Source organism: Parasteatoda tepidariorum, chromosome 3, assembly GCF_982258835.1.
Source record: "Parasteatoda tepidariorum strain Cologne lab strain chromosome 3, Ptep-v5.0, whole genome shotgun sequence".
In the NCBI taxonomy this organism is placed as follows: Eukaryota; Metazoa; Arthropoda; class Arachnida; order Araneae; family Theridiidae; genus Parasteatoda; species Parasteatoda tepidariorum.
Window position 1 is genome coordinate 61,456,399 of NC_141757.1, and position 22,728 is coordinate 61,479,126.

Genomic DNA, 22,728 nt, shown 5'->3' on the forward strand with positions numbered 1-22,728 from the left:
CATCATTTTAAAGAATGCAGTTGTACAGAGCAAAATACAAAGTTTGAGTGATATCAGTCGAATAGTTTCTGAGAAAATAAATTTTAAAGAAGCTGCATTTTTAAAATTCGATTCCTTAGAAACTATTCAACTGATTTCTCTCAATTTTTTTATTTTACCATACAAAATTTCATTCTTAAAAAATGATGTTAAAATTTTATATTTTACAATTCTTTTTTTCGACTATTTCTAAATAAAATGATAAATACCAACTAAAATTTATTTTTTGAATGAAATTAGCTTAAAAAAATATTATAATTGTGTGCAATTCTTTTTTAATTGCTTAAAAGTTCTCAAGATATGGCGAAATACGCATTTATTAAAAGTAACATTTAGGTGTCCAAACTTTGGATCGCTCTCCTGATCAAACTATTGAAACCATATTTCCCAGAGTGGTGCTAACCCCTATATTTTGGGGATTAGAAATCCAAATCTGTCAAAAGAAAAAGGCATGTTTATTCAGAGAGTACGTTTTTGTATCTGATTTCGTAACTTAAAATATCGTCTGCTTTAATTAATTAGCATATTTGAGGTAAATCATCGCAGCTATCCCCTATATTTTGGGAGTCAGATATACGAGTCCGTCAAAAAATATATATATTTATTCAGATCCAACGCTTTTACGTACGCTTTTTGTGTCTGACGCTTTTTGTGTCTGATTTCGTTATTTAAAATATTGTCTGCACTAATTCATTAGCCTAGCTGAGATCACTTCCTCGAACTATTAAGATTAAGTCTCAAAACGTGAAGATTCAACCGATAGATCAAAAGTTTTTCAGGGTGGTCCGTTTTTTATTTCGCGCACTGTACCTGCACATATTATTTGAAGAAAAAATTCTTATCTTAGAAATATTTTATATAAAAACTCAAATGGATGATTTATCTCTCTTGTAGAAATATCAAGTTCTGTATCGTTTATCGTTATCATATGTTTCCATTTGTTATCGTTTTAATACACATTTCCCACCTGAAGAAAAAAGCTTATTTAATGATATCATGTACTCAAATTTTGCATTATGAAACTAAATTAATAGACCAAAACTTATGATTCAGTTCATTCCATGGGTAATAAAAATTTAATCAAACATTTTTATTTCTCAGTTATTGCACTCAAACGCAACCCTTCTCTTTCTAAAATTCTTAGATCTGATTTTGATTTCCGCTGAGGCCAGTGATTCATGACCTCCTTTCCAAATTATCCAGCTGACACCATCTGCGTAGCTGGGATGCTCTCCTGGTAGATACAACCCGTTTAAGTTGGCATTATGGCAAGCATTGTACCACCATCCACCTCTGAAGATGTGAGCGCAACTGTCCTTACCATTTAAATCATTCTTTACGTCCTTTGTAGAAAATTGAATATTGTTGTGCGTTTTCATCGCATCACCTGTAAAAGAGATAGCAAAGGAATTCAAAACATCTTAAAAACATAGTGAAATTCTAAAATGGTTTAAGGAGAAATATGTGAGTATATATCGCAGCAAGCCGACCAGCCTGTGTAGGGGTTAGGGAACTGCCCTTGCATCAGAAAGGTTCTGGGTTCGAATCCTGGGCAAGGCATGGATGTTCTTTCCTTCTCTGTACTATCTGTCAATACTGTGGGAGCAACGTTGTCCCACCTAATATGGCGCTCCTGAAAGAGAGGCCAACAAAAATTGCCCTGTAAATGCCTGAATTGACGAACTGTTAACGCAGGTCGGCATTGGAAAAAAATATATATATATATCACAGCAAATTGGAAAAAAATAAGGATTTTTGCAAATGTCATCGACTTTTTGCAATGCACTTGTCAAACTTAATAACTCTACAATATTTTCTAATCACCATGATACTTTTTACGCTTAACGCAGTGAGCCCACATACCTTTAGGCTAATCAGAAAATATATTAGCAATTCTAAATTAAGATTTATTTCGTAAATTCGCACTAAGTCCACTAAATGAAGGCTTATTGTAACTCACCTTATTAATGGTTTATTGTAATAATAAACAGACCGTGGTAGCCCAGAGCCGATCCTCGACTCCACCAAGATCCACCGAGTGCATGCGAGGCACGGCAAAATCTGTGGACTCGAAAGTCTTATAGTCGGTCGCTGAGCTGTACCGTGGGTACAAGGATCTGGAGAAAATTTCCTTTCCCTCCAAATCTATGTCTAAATTGAGGAAGTGGGCTCACAAATTGTGATGGAATGTATTCGGATCATCCTCAGGGATGTTTCCAAGACCATTGCCAATAGCCCACCGTGCAGCTGTAGTGTGAATTAAATAAAGTGCCTACCTACCTGTTATAAGAAACAAAATCTAACTAATTTAAATATTCTTCCCACGTTTTCTAAATTGTTTAAAAGTAAATAGGCTGATTGTGGGGACTAGGACTAAATCATATCAGGTAGATTAGGAAATGCTCAAATTTTTTTTCAAATTAACCTGCTACGCTTATATATTCTGATGACACTTGCAAAGAGACAGATTTTTCAATTAAGCTACAACATATACACCGAAGAGCCATTACATTATGACCACCCTCCATCTATAACAATGGACTCCCCCAGGTTTTCTTCGTTTCTCGCCCAAGAACAATGTTTTCATGGGGCACATTAGGATCCATAATCCTCATAGAAAAATCCCTGACGTCTGTAAGCTACTTGAACATAGTTACAGACCAGGTTCACCCATTCATGGTAACAGTTTTCCCTGCTGGGGATGGTGCTTACCAACAGGATAACGCACCATGACATAAGGATCGAATCGTCATGGATTGGTTCAAGGAACATTCCAGTAACTTTCAAGTCATGTCTTGGCCCCCAAATTCACCTGACCTTAATCCAATAGAGCATTTGTAGTCCTACTTGGAAAACCAAATTCGTGCTGCCACGCTACCCCCTCACAATGTGAGGGAATTGCAGGACCAGTTGGTGAGGGCTTGGTACCAGATACCTCAGACTACCTATCAGCACCTTTTGGAATCAATGCCACGGCGGATGCTAGCAGTTTTGAGGGCTAAAGGTGGTCCTACATGTTATTAGCAAGGTGGTCATAATGTAATGGCTCTTCGGTGTGCATACAAGCGAAAAAGAACCAAAGTGAAATACAACAAAAAAAACGACAACATCGATGGGGGGAGCTTTGCCGACCGTCTAATTTTTAAAGAAGAAAAAGAAGATTTAGAAACATAACTAATAGTGATATGCCGAATTGGAATTAGATTAGATAATTAAGTTTATTAAGATAAAATCGAGATGCACACACATTATATAATATTCCGAATATGAAGGAAATTTCTAAATTACTTTGAATGAACGAAATAATTCGCTGCCATTTGCAAACGGGTACAATGTGGAAATAATAATAGTAATGTTTAAATTGGAAAGTAAAATAAAACTAAAAAAGTTACCTGCATCTCCAGTGTAATCTTCAATGTGAAGGGTGTAATTGTGTGCCTCATCATCAGTCCAAAATTTATCATACAGAGCATACCTCTTAGCATGACGTATATCTTTTAAATCGAAACGGGCGGAGTACAGATTTTGGTTAGTCAAAGCAAATATATTGTCATTCCCTGAAATATTATTTAACATGTAGATTTTGATTTATGCATTTTTTTAAAAAAAGGAAACATATAATAACCCCTCAATATCGTAATTATTCTATATAAATTTGAAGGGCTTGGAGCAATATAGTGATAAGCCGTTTTTTTTTTCGAATGAGACATCTTTGCATACAAGTTCCTTAGTCTTGTTTCCACATAGACTGTTTTGCAATTTTTATTAGATAGCACTACAATGGTAAAGACATCATGTTTGCTACTTCAATATTGTGATGTTATTCAACAAAAAGACTCTCCTGAACAATTTTGAGGTGTGGCTTATCATTGTATTGTCCAAAGCCCTTCATTTCAATAATAATGATGCTAGCCAATCATAACTAAGCGCACCATTTTCGTTTTGAATGCAAATGTGCTCTATGAACTCCAAAAACAGAAAAAATTGGAAATCTTAATCGAAAATGTGCTTCCAATGAATGGAAACGTATTACTACTTTAGCTATTTCAGGAGATGAGAGTAGCGGTCAAAAATGGAGAGCATATATGCAGTGGTTAAAAATATGAGTATTTTTCGACCTAATCATTAAATTTTCACGAACTGGGACTCAAACTTAATGTTTTGAGGATTTACCACAAATATGCTCATTGATTTCTGCAGATGACATTTTAAATTACAAAATCAGACGCAAAAACGTACTTTCTCTTAATAAGCATACCTTTTTTTGATGATGATATACGTAATCTGGGAAATATTGTCCAAATAGTTTGACCAGCTCAAAATTTGAACTCCTTTATGTTAATTTTACTTTTTGCGCATTTTTCTATAATTCAAGAAATTTTTAAGTGAATCTAAATTTTATTGTGCATAACTATAAAATTCGTGTAAAGAAATGCAAAAAAAAAATTTTTACTAATTATTTATTACTTTTATTATTTTATTTAAAAATAGACGGAAAAAACTTTGACATCAATTTAAAGAACGTAATTTTATATGGCAAAATACGTAATGTGAGCGAACAGAATTGGTCAAATAGTTCCTGAGAACTCAAATTTTAAAAATATGAGTTTTTAAAATTTCATTTATCAGAAATTATTGGCCGATTTTGTTCAAATTCAGTATTTTGAAATTTAAAATTACATTCGTTAAATTAATGAAAAATCTGCATACCTCACAATTTAGATAAAATGTAGATAATGTAATATGAATGTAAGATTATTAGATAAAATGTTTACAACTAATAAATAATTATTAAAAGATATTTTTGCATGGAATTATCTTTGAATACGCAAAACGTCAATTGGCTTTAAAAGTTTTCGAGCATACACAAAAAGTAAGATTCATTACATTAAGGGGTACAAGCTTTGAGCCTTCCTCTGCACCATTTTTTTTTTTTTTTTAATTGCAGTTAAGTAGAGGAAAAATAAGCTCGACACCCCACTTATACGGTTGATGACCTATTTTACTATAGTGCTATGGGATGAGCGCTTTTATAACTACAGCAAAAATAATTTAAAAGTTAAGAAGGTGGCTACGGATTTAAGCTAACATATTGTATAGCCGGTGTTTAAGAAGTGATAGATATTGAATATATAAATAAATTAAATATAAAATTAAATTTTTCTTTTCCTTAATTTTTAAGGACGACTAAGAGAATGGTTAAAAAATACTTTATATACCTAACCAGAAATCCTTTTCGATATCTCCAAAACCAGATTTATAGCTGGACCAATTTTTATAAAAATAATCTTTTGGCCTCGAGTAGTTTCCTCTTCTCTGAATAACCTATTAAAAACAAGCGTAACATTTTATTAGGTGTCTGAAGAAGAAGAATGCAATGACATTTCAAAATACTTAAAATATCCATCAAATTTTAGGTCACAAGTGATCAAGGTATTCAACCATGATTGGCGTTGTTTGGTGTCAAAAATTCAATGGAGCAACAATCCTTTGCTCATACAATTCGTCGATAACAGAAAAATGGCCAAAAATGCTCCTTATAATAATTAGTGACAATCTGCATAAATTCTCAAATAGAAATATAACTGGAATGTCGGGCTTGACTGGTTGGTAGGGTATTGAACCCAAATAGGTCGTGAGCTCGATCCCCGCTGGGCCGAAGACTCCCCGTATTGTAAATGGTTGCTGGTGCACGTTAAATCTGACGGGTCTCAAGTCCTCTATGTTCCCATAACAAATCAATACCTCTGAGGGTACTGAATTGGAGATTGATCGTTCTCTAGTTCAGATAAAAGTTACGATCTTTGGATGACTGAATGGGTCTGCCCAATTAACGGGCTGTGACGTGTGTGTGGCTGGATTCGCATTCTTGGCCATAGATGGCGCCACTGCAAACAAGAAACGTATATACTCTGATTAAATTTGCTTGGTTTCACCAAGCAGGGTAGCTGATATTGGTAAGTGGCATTATAAACAACAGCACAACAACATAAAAATAAATAAAACTACAAATAAATAACTTCCAAAATATTTCTCTATAATACTAATTTTTGACATGATTTAAGAAAGCAATCATTCAGTTCCTTTTTTCAGAGACAAAAAAAAAGTATTTGTGACAGATTCTGAAACGAATGATGAGTATTTGCTCCTACTTCATAAAATCCCATAAAATAACAAAATGCGTTTTAAGAAAAAAATATATAGCGCGTCTTCACAATTTTATTTACTGACGACGCATATAGTAATAAGTCTTAAATCAATGATAGAATTTCACAGCTCAGTAACTTTCTACTGGAGTTCTAAAAGAAATCAGGTATTAGTTAAATATTTTTAATTTCTGGTAAATTAACCAAGTTTAAACATTTTATTAAATACAGATGCTGAATAGTTCGCCATTTTTGTAGTATAACGAATATTAATTGAATCCTATCTACCTCTTAACGTTTAACACTTATAATTAGTTTTATTTTTTTAATATCTGATTAAAATATTACAAAAATAAGCAGTTGCTGTAAAAAAACTTTGAGAACCAATATAGAAGACCGTTACTAATTTAAACAGTAAAGTGTGATGTGCTTAATATTAATCTTGTATGGCATACTACACAAATACTACAATCCTTTACATACTAGACAAATTTAGACCTAATTTTGCTTAGTGACTCGTGCAGTTTGAGTTATCCAGCTTTTCTTTTTGTCCTTTCCTTTATAAACATATTTTGCTGTGGGTGATTTATTTGTATTCTCATTAAGTTTTTCGAGCTATTTTTCTTAATTATAATTTTGTTCGAATAGAATGAAGTATTAAACATTGAGCTCGTCCGACAAATTATAATACAGAAATCATAAAAAGCATAATTTAAAACCTTCACATTCTACTTCTAGACCTAATAACTGCCTTGGTTTGACAAGGAAATCAGTCTCCAAATTGTGGGGGTGCTAATTTCGTCGTTTTATCTTCCATTTCAACAGGTCTCAACATTGTCTCAAAGTCAATTCGAAAGCGAATTTATTTCCTTAGAAATTTAAATGAAAATCTAAATTAGGAAAATTGTTGACATTAAAGAAGCGGTTGCAAAATTAATATATTTATCACAGTCGAAGCCAGAAGTAAACATTTGAGTGAAAACGCAGACAGAACAGTGACAGCGAATTGATTGTTATTTTTACTGGCGTTCTGTCAGTTCTAATTCAGATGATCAAATAAATACAAGTAGAAAAGAAATTAATTTCTACGCATTTGAGGAAATGTTTGGCGTATAACTACCATTTGAGCGAATCAGACTTTATATGAACACCTCATATCAACAAAAAAAAATTTTATATATATACTTCATTCTTTGTTTGCTCTATCTCTTATCATTAATGCTTTCTCGTGTATTTATCAAGATTTAGATGTGCTAAAAACTTTAGGAAGTTGTCTAGATTTCACGATATTTTATTGCATTGACTGAAAAAACAACATATAAATCAGACAGAAATTACAATAAATCAGTCAGATGCTTGAGAAATCCGATTGCTCCAGAAAATCACGTCATTTTTTGGATTATCACATTAGAGAATCTCTACAAGCATGGTTTAAAAACGGTAATCACTTATATAACTGGAAAAAAAACTTAACCTAAACTTCTTAAAATTTCTATGGATGTTCAGAGCTACTAATTTAAGAATCAATGTTTTGGATTTATTTTAATCGGAAATATATTTGGTGAGAAAAAAGAAATTAAAACATTTATAGAAATTTGAAATTTCAGGTAAGAACCCATAATTTTTGCTAAATACTCCAATAAATCAATAAATGTCCAAGATGTTTTATTACTACCTCTACAACTTTATTCACTCGCCTTCGAGTCTATGACGGTGGAATCTAGCAATTAAATTTCAGCCACTTTTCGACTAGCTAGAGAACACAGATCCTGATGTCAAGTCACGTTTAATTCTTTTCCTGGCTGTTACAAACAGTCTGTAGTGATTTTATAGCCAAATAGTTTTTATCAATTGAAATGCGTTTATTAACCGTGCAAACTTCAATCGTTTCCCAACATGCTGAATACATTTCGCTGTTACCGTCACAGGTAATTACAGTCAAACAATTTTCCGACAAACTAGAGTGCTCAAATCACTAGAGCTCTGTGTCTAACGAAAATACATGTTATAAATAAATGAACTTTTGTATGAGGTTTCTATAGAACCATAATGGCTCAGTGGTTAAGGCACTGGACTATCATTGTAGTGAACAGAAGTTCCTCAGTGGCGGCTTGAAGCCCACGGAATTTTAGATCGATGGGTTCCTGATTTTCTGAGAAGTAAAAGCGACCTGTGCACAACGCTAACCACATTGCCACAATCAAGCCGTTGGTCGTAAAATTGTGGAGCCTGAACTTCCATTCACCCCCGGCCCACAACGGGCTGCAGAGGGAATGCTTTACTTAAAAAAACTTCTATTAATACCGAAAATTCCCCATTTTTCTGAAATTGTTGCATCCCACATCTTTTATGACAAAAATAAAGTAAAAAATTTCAAAGTAGTATAAACTAAAAGTTCAAGTTTTAAATATTTTTATTTAATTTAATTTTATTTTATTATCAACTATATAATAAAAAGTGTTTTCTTAGAATAAATGTAAAATCCGACGAATATAATTTTATTTGCCTAAAATTTTATCTTACTGTCCATCCTCCTCCATCGGTATCCATGTCACAGAAGACATCCAATGATTCAACTTGAAGCACTCTATTTCTCGGCCAAATTGTGTAAGTTCCTGTTTTATTGTATCCATTCAGAAGCCAGCCTTCGCAATCAATTGGTTTCGGGCAATTTGTCTTGGATATAGCAGAACCTTAAGTAAATAAGGATTTTTAAAGTTAAATTAATTATGTAAGGAAATTAGTTTTGCTATCAAAGCTACAGATTTTTTTTCAAAATGACATTTTTAGTCTGTTTTTTGTCTAAATGCATAACTTTAAAATGTTATAAAAAACAAGAACTCCCATAAATATTGCGACAAACTTCTATAGGAGTTAAGGCACATCTTTCGAATTAAAACTGCTTAAAAGCCGATGCTTGAAACTGTTGTTATAAGCATCTGGGAGAGCTTCCCTGTTCAGAAGCATGTGAAGAGACAGTTCAGCGTCCTTAGCGGCGTACAACGACATTTCCGGGCATGGGTTCCAATGAGATGATGATGTGCCTGAGGATGTACCCTAACTCCCCTAAAAAGTTTGTCGCAACATTTATGAGACCTCCTGTTATATACCGAAGAGCCATTACATTATGACCACCGTGCTAATAACATGTAGGACCACCTTTAGCCCTCAAAACTCCTAGCACCCGCCGTGGCATTGATTCCACAAGGTGCTTATAGGTAATCTGAGGTATCGGGGACCAAGAGCTCACCAACTGGTCCTGCAATTCCCTCACATTGCGAGGGGTAGCATGGCAGCACGAATTTGGTTTTCCAAGTAGGACCACAAATGCTCTATTGGATTAAGATCAGGTGAATTTGGGGGCCAAGACATGACTTAAAAGTTACTGGAATGTTCCTCGAACCAATCCATGACGATTCGACCCTTTTGATATGGTGCATTATCCTATTGGTAAACACCATCCCCCGCAGGAAAAACTGTTGCCATGAATGGGTGAATCTTATCTGCAACTATGTTCAAGTAGCTTACAGACGTCAGGGATTGTTCTATGAGGATTATGGGTCCTAATGTGTCTCATGAAAACATTGTTCCTGGGCGAGAAACCATGAAAATCTGGGCGAGCCCATTGTTTTAGATGGAAGGTGGTCATAATGTAATGGCTCTTCGGTGTATATAACGTTTTTAAACTTGAACCGATAGCAGACTTGAAATCAATGACGTGAAAATATCCGAGTTCCGTTAAAAAAAATCTCACGCCACAAAAAAAAAAAAAAAAAAAAAAAAAAAAAATTTCTCAGTGTTATTTAATAGTTACCCTAGAATTTATCTTAAAAGTACATTTTGATTATAACGTGATTTTGCTTAAATGGATTCACTTATAACAACATAAAAAAACAAAATTGAAATTTTCGTTATTATTTTTTTTTTAAAAAATTTATATTTCTCCGATAGCATAGGTAAATGATTGCTAAGTAAATTCTTAGTTCATTTCGAAAAACCAAAAAAACTGAAAGGTAATATTTTGACGCATATAGAAAGTATTTTGAAACCACTTGAAGAAATCATGCTGATAAGATAAAAACTTACTTCTGTTTTTACACATGTTTGCTATTTATTTTAATTTCCAATACTTCGATAGAATAAATAATTTTACATGCATAAATTTCTTAGATTAATTATAATGCAGCGAGAATCTAAAAAATATTTTCAAATACATATCAAATACATATATATATATATATATATATATATATATATATATATATATATATATATATATATATATATATATATATATATATATATATATATATATATATATATATATATATATATATATATATATATATATATATATATATATATATATATATATATATATATATATATATATATATATATATATATATATATATATATATATATATATATATATATATATATATATATATATATATATATATATATATATATATATATTATAAGAAAAAACTTGCTTATTCCTTAGTGGAACAGAAAGATCTGAATATGTCCATTATTTTTATTTATTTTTTTTAAATTTTAATAACCGGGAAAAACAGTTGACTTTGATGAAGCACTTACAGTATTAGTATGAAAAGAAATTTAGAAAATGAACGGAAAAAGCTATAAGTTTGAGCTCTCTTTTTATCATTAAACTTAATCTACCTTTTTTCTTATCTTTAAAATGAAAACATTATTTTAAGTTTCAAAACACCAATCAATCCCCTTTTCAAAGCTCTATTGTGTAAAACCCATTATGAATGCAACGTAATTTTCATTCTGTAATTTTCAAGACGACGTGCTTAGCACCTAAGCCGATACCTCATTACCCATATTTAAGAGAGAGCACATGTTTCAAAACTTCACCCAAAATATTTAACAATTTACAAAGTTCACAGAAACTTACGTTCAAAATAATTGTTGCAATCGCAGACTGTCATCAATACAGCAGAGAGTAATAACAGATACAGCTCCCTGATCAAAAATAATCAAAAATGAAAGTACAGACAGCGAAGTGAAAAGCAAGTCCCTTTTAACCTTTTTTTTTTAAATAAAAGGTTAGTAAATAAAAGACCTGCAAACATATTTAAAACCAAATACAAACGTTTTAAATTATTTTCTAATTTTTCATTTTGAACTTTTATTACACAATGCACTTTGAATAAAATAATTATACCTTGAAAATACCTTGTCTTTCAAATGAAAATGTACAAACATTTTTTACTTGAAAAAAAAAGTTTAAAACCAAAAAATTTGTATATTTAAAAAATTTGAATTCTACCAATAAATCCAGGGTTTTAAAAATCGTTTTCTAACTTTCATTTTTAGATTCATCTAACTGCAATATACTTTTTGCGTAATATTTACACAAATATGGTGCCTGCTTTTTTTATTTTGCCTTTTTTTAATAAAATAAAAATACTCAAGCTTTATATTTTTTGTACCTTTTTTTATATGAAAAAAGTGCGTACAATTGAACAAGATTTAATTTTATTTCAATTATATTTCAATTTTATTTCAATCTTATTTCAATTTAATTCAATTTTATTAATTCAATTAATCAAGATTCAATAAACAAGATTCAATTTTATTTATTTATTTATTTTAGAAAGGAATTCTAATTAAATGTTATTCTCGATCTAATCTAATATTCGTTTTCTAAATAACTATTTTAAACTTCTGTTTCATTATGAGAAATTGTTCATCAAAACAATTTTAATATTATTCTGCAATAAATATGTGAATTTATGTCTTTAATGTGCACATAATTATAAAAATAGATAATGAGGAAAAAATACAAAAAAACTATTTTGTTCATCTTATTAAAGTCTTTAATCCTTGAGTGTTTTCCAACGATTGACATTTTCATATTGTCGGAAAAATTTCGTTCGACTCTATTCAGAATCATTTTTGGCCTAACGTTTATGACGAATAGGTTTGTTCCTTGATTTCTTTTCAACATTCAAGCACCTAGAATTTCATTAATCCTCCAGTTTTTAGGCAAAAAAAATATACTTATAAAAAATATATATAAATACAACTATTTAACTCTTCATATACTCTTGAAAATCATTTTTGCCACAAGATATGATATTGTTTTGAAAGAATAAACGTCAATAATTAATTTAACGGAACAAGAACATCTTTTTTATAATTTTTTACACGATCATGTTAAAAATTTCATGCCAGTTTTTATCCTTGATCTTTCCATATTCAAATTTAACATCAAATTTAAAAATGAAACATATATATACTAAATAAGCAAGCATATAAAATAAATATGTTGAGTTTATTAAAAATGCATCATACTAATAGTACTGTGTGTATATATATATATATATATATATATATATATATATATATATATATATATATATATATATATATATATATATATATATATATATATATATATATATATATATATATATATATATATATATATATATATATATATATATACCTTTAACTTAACCTTTATAAACCTTTAACCTCTCAAAATATTTAGTCAATCGTAGACAAAACCAAAAAAATGGTCAATTTTCAGTGACAAAAATATTGAAACTTAAAAAAAATACTTACATTTTTAAATTATAATTTGTGAGTATATTTTGCGGCTTACTTTTGAAGTAAGCCTTGCTCCTTGCTATTATGCTCTTTTGATCACTGAAATTATATAAGGTATTTATACCATCACCTGAATCGTTTGCCAGTTTTCCCACGCCGTAATGAATTGAAGATTAACAGTAACCAAATGTTAAATAAAATTCGTAAAAACGACTGCACTTATCATTGCAAAACAGGATTAGAGATAAAGGAATTTTAATCAGAATGTTAGAACGAAATTCGATCGAAATTCTATAAAATTTCAGACTATTGTAAGATTTTAAAAACTGTAACAGCTAAAGAAAACTAACGGAGAATCATTACCCTAGAATAATAAGGTGGAATAATAATAAATAAATAAAAAATTTCCTCCATTTTATAGAAATAATTTGGAGTTGTTCTTTATCTTAAAGACTCATAACTTCTGTCTGTCAGTTCAATAAATAAAAAATCAGTTTTCATTTTTTCCCTAAACTGAATTAATAATTGGTGTTGAGCTAAAGCACTATTTTATAAAAATTTTGTCAAATTTCGTAGATAATTGGTATATTCCCAACTCACATGATCAATAGAAAGAGGTCGAGGACTTAGGTAAAATAGTGATTTGCGGTCTCTCAAATTTTTCCTGATTTAAAAACCTCTTCAAAAAAATATTTGTATAAAGCAAAACAATTTTGCGTAAACAATGAGTAAAAGTTTGAAACTATTTATTTATTGCACCACAGTTCAGTGAATAACTAAAAATTAATATTCATTTAATTGTTAAAATTTATATTGTTTCGCTTTTGATAAAACATTTCCACGCCAATCTTGAATAAGCCTAAGTCTGTTCATATTAAAAATTTTAAAAAATATATATTACTTTAAAGTAAAAAACATCGCTTGGGATTTAGTTTTAATAAATTAATTAATTTACTTTAAAAAAAAACGAGAATTTATAAAAGAGAAAAATAAATTTTTCTACAACAATGGATAAGTAATTATTATTTTTAAAAAAAATGCAAAAAAAATTCCTTTCGAACAGATAAAAATTTCGAAGAAAAAAAACTCTCGTTAAATTTATTATTGAAAATGGCCTTTTAAACCTATCAAATTTCAACTTTTTCGTTACCTTTCAGTAGGCAGTAGATCAGCCAACACGATTTTTTTCCCTAGAATTTTAACAGTTGTTAATTCGCGAATTAATAATTGAATCTTAATTTTTTCTATTCCATCGAAGTCCTTGTACATTTTCCTATACAGCATCATAATTTCAAGCTTTCAAGTCTTAAAGTTTTTGCACGACAAAATAAAATGTAATGTAAAGCAAAAAAAGTTTTTAAAAAATTGTAAAAAGTAAACTTAAAATTGCAACAACTTTCAAGCAAAAAAGAATTTAAGAATTTCAAAAAAGAAAAAAAAAATCATGTCCAGCTCATAAATGAAAATGGCCCTTTCAGTATGTCGAATTTCAACTCTGTAGTTGCATTCGTGCTACCTGTATTTTTTTCCAACAAATTTAACAGAATTAATCCTCGAACTAATTCTCGAAAGTTAATTTTTTAATTCCATCGTAATTCCTGTGTATATTTTACTGCACATCTTAGTAATTGCAAGTTTCGAAGTCTTAAAGTTCTTACGCAACAAAACAAAAACGTCAAGTTGAACAGAGATGGCGGCCCTTGCGATTTTTTAATATAGAAACTTAAGTACATTATGTTTTTTAAATGTTTGTCTGAATGCTTTAAAATTTGAATGGTTTACGAGTTTCAATTAGGGGTTGTTCGATTGTCGGTCACACCTTTTTCCAAATTCAACTGAAGATAAAGACAGATAAGCTGCTATCAGCTTTTACATTTTATCTAGTACATTAAAATGCTCAAAAAATATAAAGCTGATCTTGTGAGAAAATTTCCAGATTTCGTGTTTGGTATGCAAAATAAATTGCTTATGAGTGTTCAAAAAATGATATCAAAAATAACCCTTTATGCAAGTCATTCAACTTAATAAATGTTAAAGAAAAAGCATCAGTTACTAAGCACTAATAATTTTTTTAATATTAAGTTACATTTTTTTAAATCAGGCATGAAATTCTATCACTGATTTTTTTAACTCTAAAATTGAATTGAGCAATACTTATAAATGATAGGTATTTTTGTTAAGAAATTTTTCGGAACAACTGTTTTCAAAATGAGCCTATCTGCACCCATATTGTTAATCTTCTTAATAGAGAATTTCGTTAAATTAAAGTTTTAAAACCTACGATAATTTTAACAATTATCAAATGTTTAATGAATTGGCATATTATACGATATTATTAAAAATTTTATGTAAACTAAAACTCTTTTCAAAATATCTTCTTAAACTTGTATAAGTTAAAAATTCTTGATTAAGTTTATAAAAACTTACTTGACTTAAGTTAATAAAAAGTTTACTTTGCTAGTTAATCAGGTTAAGTGACTTTATTTCGAGATATAGTTAAAATTCCATGCCTTATGCCTCCCCCTTCCCTCTCCTCATCTGCTCAGATGCCTGGGAATGAATGAGTGATGGCATTATTCTCGGAAATTTTATTCATGACTAATTTTAGTCAAAATAAATTTATTCTGTATTATTCTTCATATGCAGATTTAGTCATTAGTCATCATTCATTATGCAAATTTTTGAATAATGATTGATGAATGAATTCATTATTCATGACTAATTTTTCTGATTAAAATCTTAATAACCAGGGAAAAAAGCAAGCATTGGGTCATTTTCATTGCAAGTTGCACATCGATTACAGTAATCGATTACAAATGTAATTAATTATAGATAAAGATTGCTTAGTAATCAACTACTTGTAATGATCATGATTACAAGTAATCACAGTAACAAATAATTATTGTTTCTCATTACAAGAGGTTATGATTATTTATAATTATAATAAAAAGTGATTACAGATAATCAGAATTACAAATAATCCAGCCCTGGGATTGCAAGTCATTGTGACTACTTGTAATCATAAAGTAAGATGACAAGGAATCATAACTACAAGTTATTATAATCTAACAATAACAGGTAATCTTAAATTCAAGCAATTGTGATATACATGATTACAATACGATTAGATTTAATCCTAATTTTAAGTGGGCTTGATTACATTTTAATAGGGATTGCAGATTATTGAATACTTTTAAAACAATACATAAATTCTATATGTAAATGAATAATATAGTTTGCTATTGTTTGGTTTATTGAATGAAAGCTTTTAAACATAGAACTACATACAAAAATACGTACATAAATCACGAATAAAATTATGTTACGATTACTTGTAATCACAATAAGAAACGATTACAAGTGATTATGATTGAGTAATCAAAATATATGATTGCAAATATATGATGCAAAATATATGATTGCATTGATTATACATGCAATTGTGATTGCAAGTAATTGCGAGTATATGCATTTAAAATATACGATTACAAGTAATTACGATTGCATACCATATGCTTCTTATTCAGTTCATATATGTATGTCTTAACATATTTTTATGTTCGTAGAATAAACGTACGTATATAAATACAATTTATTAATGTACGAGTAATGCATGCAAGTTCGTATGTATGTGGACGTATACATGTATATGTAGCATACGTGCACATAGATACATCTTAAACTCAGACAATATTTGTACGTATGCATGCACGTGTATGTATGTATGTACGTATGCATATAAGATATATGTATGAATGTACAGATGTAAATACAATATACGTATATATGCACAACACTATTTTTACGTCCATTATACGTACATAATTTTGCATATAATATACATATAAACATGCATGGTATTTCGTAGATAATATATGTAAGTACGTATGCGTGTATTTATGCACGCAGATGCATTTATAGTATGAATGTAAGTATGTACATACTTTGTATGTAAGAAATTGGTTTATACATACGATATATGTACATATTTATGCATATAAAATTCATGTACAGACATATATGGTTTGCTCGAGTATTTAATGTTCATATGTATGTACGCGCATATCTATGAACATCGTATGCACTTGCATCATACGTATGTATAGACAATGTATGCATGTACACAAGAACATATAATGTATAAATGTGTGCATGCACGAGAAATATATGTATTTACAATATATGTATGTACACACATTACGTGTATGTAAGTAAAACCCGTTTAGCATCAAGGCTATGTCTTTCCACGAACCGAGATGCAAAACATCGTTTACACACCATTTTATATTAAGAATTTAGCCATAAAATTAAGACAGGTATGAATATTTATTTTTATGTTATTTAAACTTACTCCAGCGTAACATTATTGTTATATCAGTTCTTATACTTAGTTGTGTTTAAAAGAAGTTTATAGCAATTTAGTTATTTAAGTTCATTTTAAAATTTGTTCCAATAACAATAAAACTCAATTTCTTATCGTTTTTGAAAGCAAACCATAATCTTATTTTAAATTCCTAAATATATTTTCAACTTAAAAAAATTAAACGCTTTTTTGTCATGTAAACATTTCTCTGAACTATGCTTCATGTTATATAAAAGTAAATTTGAAGTCTCAAAAATTTTATAAAAATACTTGAAAAGAATTTTTTTTTTAAATATTTTATATATATATATATATATGAACACACATGCATACTAACATGCAGTGTGTGTACTAGTTATGTATACATGTATACATAATTTATACATTATACGTACACTTCTACATACAATGTAAGTAAATATGGATATACTATGCAATAACAATGTATGTAAGCATATAAACATTCAATTATTTTTTACTTATTCATGCTATCATTAATATACAGTGCTCGCTTGTGCTATATATGGATAAACATACAGAGTAGTTAAGTGCGCATGATTGTACAACATATTTCTGTATTCGTGCTGTAACTATTTTTACAATTATTCGTATTTGAGATTACTTATAATCGTTATATTATGATTACTGATAATAACTGCTAGATAATGACTGCTTATAATCGCCCATATTGATTACAATAATTGCTTGAAATAAAAGATTTGTTGTCACGCATTCTTGTGATCACAGGTAATCATAAGAACTTTTTAACTGAAATAACTTTTTATCTGAATACTTGCAACTTATAAAAATGATTGCAAGTAGTTTATTACTATGTACTTTTTATTTGTAGTTGTTACAATTGTAGAGTATTCCGTGCCCATTTCTGTTGAGCAGTGAAATTATTAGCTTTTTTTTGACTAATGAATAAAGAATAATTATTACAAATTATGAATGATTTATTCTTTATTCAAAATATTTCTAACTAATGAATAAATCTTTATTTATTATTCAGGAAGATTTCGAATAATTATTCATTATTCTGAATGAAGGATGTCCATTTCTGCAATGTATATATATTTTTCTATAATATTCTTCCTTTCCTTCTATAATTCGTGATCGCAACGCTTGAATACGCCATCTGGGGAGATGACCGGTTCCATGAGCTCAAACCTCGCAGACTTCGAACGAGCTAGGAAGAGAAAAATGACGTCAGTTTGACGTCACTTTTCTACTCCTAGGGAAAACCTGAAACCTCGCGCTTTCGAACGGATTTTGCTAACGGGCTGCGATCTTCATTTTTCCTCCCATCTATCGGAAAGCTTTCACCTAACAATTTGCTGGTGAAAGCGATTCGAACGTTCGAATAGGATGCGTTTAACGCTGGGATTAAATTAGATTTCCAATTTCAAAGATAATTTTTACCCAGATATTTTATGATTTTTTATAATCATTTACCTAGATATTTTATGAATATATTTCAGACATAATTTTTTCTCTCACAAATTTATCATTTCAAATAATAAATGGATTAAATAATTAGTTTCGGTTTCTAGCAAAACTTAGAATAAAATCTATAATAATCTTGCACGACTTTAAATAAAACGTGAACATTTTTTCTGTTCCAAATTTTTGTGTATTCTTAGCCATAATATGTTTAGTATAATTATTGCCATGTTTTTATTAACTTTTATTTTAATTACCTCGTAATATTTTCAAAATATCTGCAGAAAAAAAATGGAATTTTTTTCTTTAAAAAATTGGTGAGTTATGACTGAGATTAGTGCCAAATAAATAAAAAAGATTACTATAACTAAATCGTATAAAATTTAAATAAGAATTATTATAAATTGTATGCTTATTTTTAATCCGCTATGCAATTTTCTATCAGAGATTTGAAAGAACTGAAGCTTTTAGAATATGATCGGTTTTGTAATTTTTATAAAGTAGTTGATTAGTTTAGATGCATAATTAAGAAGCATAATTTCATTTATTTTCACTTGTCTTTTGAGTTGGGTAGAATATAAGTGGGTAATAAAAAGCATGGAATATGAAGAGAGGAAATGTTTTCTATATAATCGTTTTTGAATTATTGTTAAGTTGCAGTTAAATTTAGATGCATAATTAAGAAACATTTTTATTATTTTTTTTATTTTTCTGTTCTTACTTTAAATGCGAAAATTTCATCTTTTATTTTCTAAGACAAAAAGATATTTTTACTCTTATATCTATCTATAATGCCAAAATATATTCGACAATTTATTTTTTGAAAAATTATCTATTATTTTTAGGAATAAAATTTGTTAAGATTAAGATTAAAAAAATTCTAAAATCACCTTTTTTAAATTTTTTTTTGTTAGAAATAGCATTAAAAAAGCAATTGAATAAGAAAAGCGTTTTAGAGTTATTTCTTAATCTTCTGTTTGACATTTGATCTTTTTAAAATAATAACTCCTTTAATAAAATGGTAAGTAATAAGTTTTAGGGTGGCAAAAAAACTTATTTTCTTTTCTGTTTCGAGATTCTCCATTAAGTATCAGCTAAGTTATTCTAAACATATTCACTTATATTTATTTGTTATTATTAAACTAGCGTTATTATGTTTTTATTCAAGTAATACTTTAAATTATCTTAATGTATGCGATTAATTCTACTTCAAAAAGCTTTTTTCGAATTTTTGCGACGTGTAAAAAGAGAGAATTTCTTTTGAATTGCTTTAGCATAATTTATTTATATACAGAATGGTAAATCATAAGAAAAAAATATCCTGCGTCAATCAGAAAAACAATTGAGAAAATTTTGTTCTTAAAAATGTGTGCAATAAAAACTAGTTGATATTTGCATCGAGCTAAACTACTAACACTAATTTGTGATAAAATAAAATCACGAATAATCCTTATGGCTAGACCATTTTCCATTGCTGTACAATGGAAATGTATAACTAAAAGTTCTAACTCCCAAAAGTTCTAACAAAGTTCTCATAACTTGGCACCCTTGTCTTCTGAGTTGGATTCCATATAAGAGCATAATAAAAAGACCGGAATATAAAGAAAGAAAACTTTTTTAATAAAATTGTTTTTGAATTAATTGTTTTAAAGTTGCTGAATTTTCCTGTTCTCAATATTCCAAGAAAATTTTTTTTATATTTCTAGTCTTATAATTATGACATCGAAATATACTCAAAAATTTGTTTTTTAAAAATTATATAATATTTTATGAAAAAAAAATTGTTAAAATAAACATTAAAAAATTTCTAAAAAATATCACGTTGTTTTAAATATTTTGTTTAAAAATTGTACTAAAAAAATTCTAGACTAAAGAAAACTTTTTAGTTATTTCTTAAGCTGTTGTTTGACATTTGAATTTTTGAAAATACTTGTTGTTAGTATTACAAATTTTAGGGAGAGAAAAAATCAAGCATAATTGTTTTCTCTGTTTTGAGATTTTTTTTATAAATATTAGTTAAGTATTAATAATTTGCTAAGTATTATTAATTTTTAAATATTAACTAATATATTCTGTTTTACCTGTATTCATTGGTAATTATTATACTAATCTTTTTTTGGTATTATTCGAATAATATTTTAAGTTATCCTCATTGATGCAATTAATTCTAATTCAAAAAGTCTCTTACAAATTTATGTGGCACTTAAAACAAATATTTTTCCGAATTACTTTTTCATAATTTATTTACATACACAATGGTAAATGATAAGGCAAAAAAAATAAAATCCAGCATCAAATATAAAAACAATTGAGAACATTTTGAAATTGAAAATGTGTTTAATTGAAAGTATTAAAAATACTTGTAACGAGTTAAACTTTAAAAACGAATTTGTGATATAATAAAAATCACGAACTGCCCTTATGGTTAGAACGACAATAGTGAAATTGTGTAACTAATAACTCTAGCATGAAATTCTTAAATAAAGTACAACTACTTGGCATCCTTGTCTTCTGAGTTGGGTTTAATGTAAGAGGGTAATGTAAGGCAAAAAATTCATTGCAGAGAATTTTTTTCCAAATCTAGTTCAATATAACATAACGATTGAAAATACCATTTGCAAAAAAGAGATAAATTATTAAATTTGAAAAATAAATATTGCATTGTTTGAGTTGCGAATTGTAATTTATTAAAAAAAATATTATAAAAAAGAAGAAAATAATGTTTTTCTTGAAAAAATAACTTACAGTTATTAAAATCTATAAGTCTGCAATTGCGAAAAAAAAAGAAAAAAAAAGAGGAATCATAACAAAAAAGAAAGCGAAAAATTGAAAGAGCAGTTTCTTTTAAAATTGTAAAGCAAATTTTTTTTAAGATTATTTAAACTAACAATTATTTAAAAAATGCTAGTTTAAAGTTTATTTCATGCATTCTACCGATTTATTAAAGTTTATTTATTGCGCGTTATTTTGATACTTATTGTAGCTTTAAAACTAAAAGATTTTAGTGTTATAAAGTATAAAGCTACACATTTTATCAATTGCAAATAATAAAAAAAAATAATAATTATAAATAATAGAAGGTAATGAAGTAATCATAAATATAATAAAAATTTTATAAATAATAAAATAAGTAAAAATAGAAAATTGCAAAATTTTGTGAAATTAAATAACCTTTATTAATCATTAGTTCTTTAAATCTAAAAGCACTCGATAATATACATATAATTTCCAAAGTTTCATAATCTAGTGATAAAATTTCTGATTGACTCAATTACATATATTTAAAACAACATTCAAAGTGTGATTTTTAGAAAAGGTAATAAATAAAGATGTATTGGATTTGTATTATTTGACGTATTATTTTTTATTTTAAGAATATTTCTTTTTTTTGGCAAACTGTTAGTAAATATAGTTATAAGTAAATCGATTCTCTAATAATAAATACAATAATGCAAACAAGTTTAAAATGAATACTACATATTAAATTCTTGAAGAAAGATCAAAGATTAAAATATGTAGATATTTATTTTAGACTATGTATGTAACTGTCAAAATGAAAGAAGAATACATTCTCTTTCTGAAAGAACACTGTAAACTCTGGGATTGAGGTCACGACCCCTAAGCGAAGGGAGAACGATTAAAGGATAAACAAAAGCCATTGGTCACTTTCCTATAACTATCGATACAAAACGTCACTTCCTAGGGGGAGGGTCCGAACCTTTGTTCGAGGGCTGGGATTCCCTTCACCGCTCTCTTCGGGAGTTGCGAGGTTTGGAATTTGTTTTACTATCGGACGGTGGTATAGAATAGACTCCGGGGAATAGTGACGTCACCGTCCGTGTTCAAAAGCTGCGAGGTTTGGGGTCCATGTCTTGACCCAACTCCCTTCCCTTGCGATATTTTCCCCTTTCTTAATAATTTCCGCATTTAACTATCAAAAAAAGAAATTTTTAATTTCCATAATGCTTTCTTTCAGAACTATGTTTAATGTAGTTTTCAGTTCCATGGAGTTTCCTAACTTAAAAGTTCTTAATCTATTTGAAAATCAAGACAAAAACTATGTCACTTCCTTCTTCTATGACTCGCCACACGTTAATGGTGAAAGCATGTAGAGTGTTGCCATAGGTAAAGAGACTGCTCAACGCTACC

At 28.8% G+C, this 22,728-nt stretch overlaps 1 protein-coding gene across 1 annotated transcript; it reads right to left on the reverse strand.

Annotated features, from left to right (window-relative positions):
* Nucleotides 1–1,096: 1,096 nt before the first annotated feature.
* On the reverse strand, nt 1,097–12,945 carry LOC107445003 (techylectin-5A). The gene is made up of 6 exons (XM_021147384.4): nt 12,789–12,945; nt 11,113–11,180; nt 8,709–8,878; nt 5,259–5,364; nt 3,432–3,596; nt 1,097–1,426 (listed from the first exon to the last, which is right to left on the reverse strand). Coding segments are annotated over exons 1-6 (801 nt in total). The 5' UTR covers nt 12,791–12,945; the 3' UTR covers nt 1,097–1,136.
* Nucleotides 12,946–22,728: the final 9,783 nt, after the last annotated feature.

What these genes read in the sequence shown, in the direction of transcription:
- LOC107445003 (XM_021147384.4), bottom strand. An exon ending in TTGCAACAATTATTTTGAAC is followed by an intron (nt 8,879 to 11,112) that starts GTAAGTTTCTGT and finishes TATTTACTTAAG; the next exon opens with GTTCTGCTATATCCAAGACA. An exon ending in CCGATGGAGGAGGATGGACA is followed by an intron (nt 5,365 to 8,708) that starts GTAAGATAAAAT and finishes TGTTTTTAATAG; the next exon opens with GTTATTCAGAGAAGAGGAAA.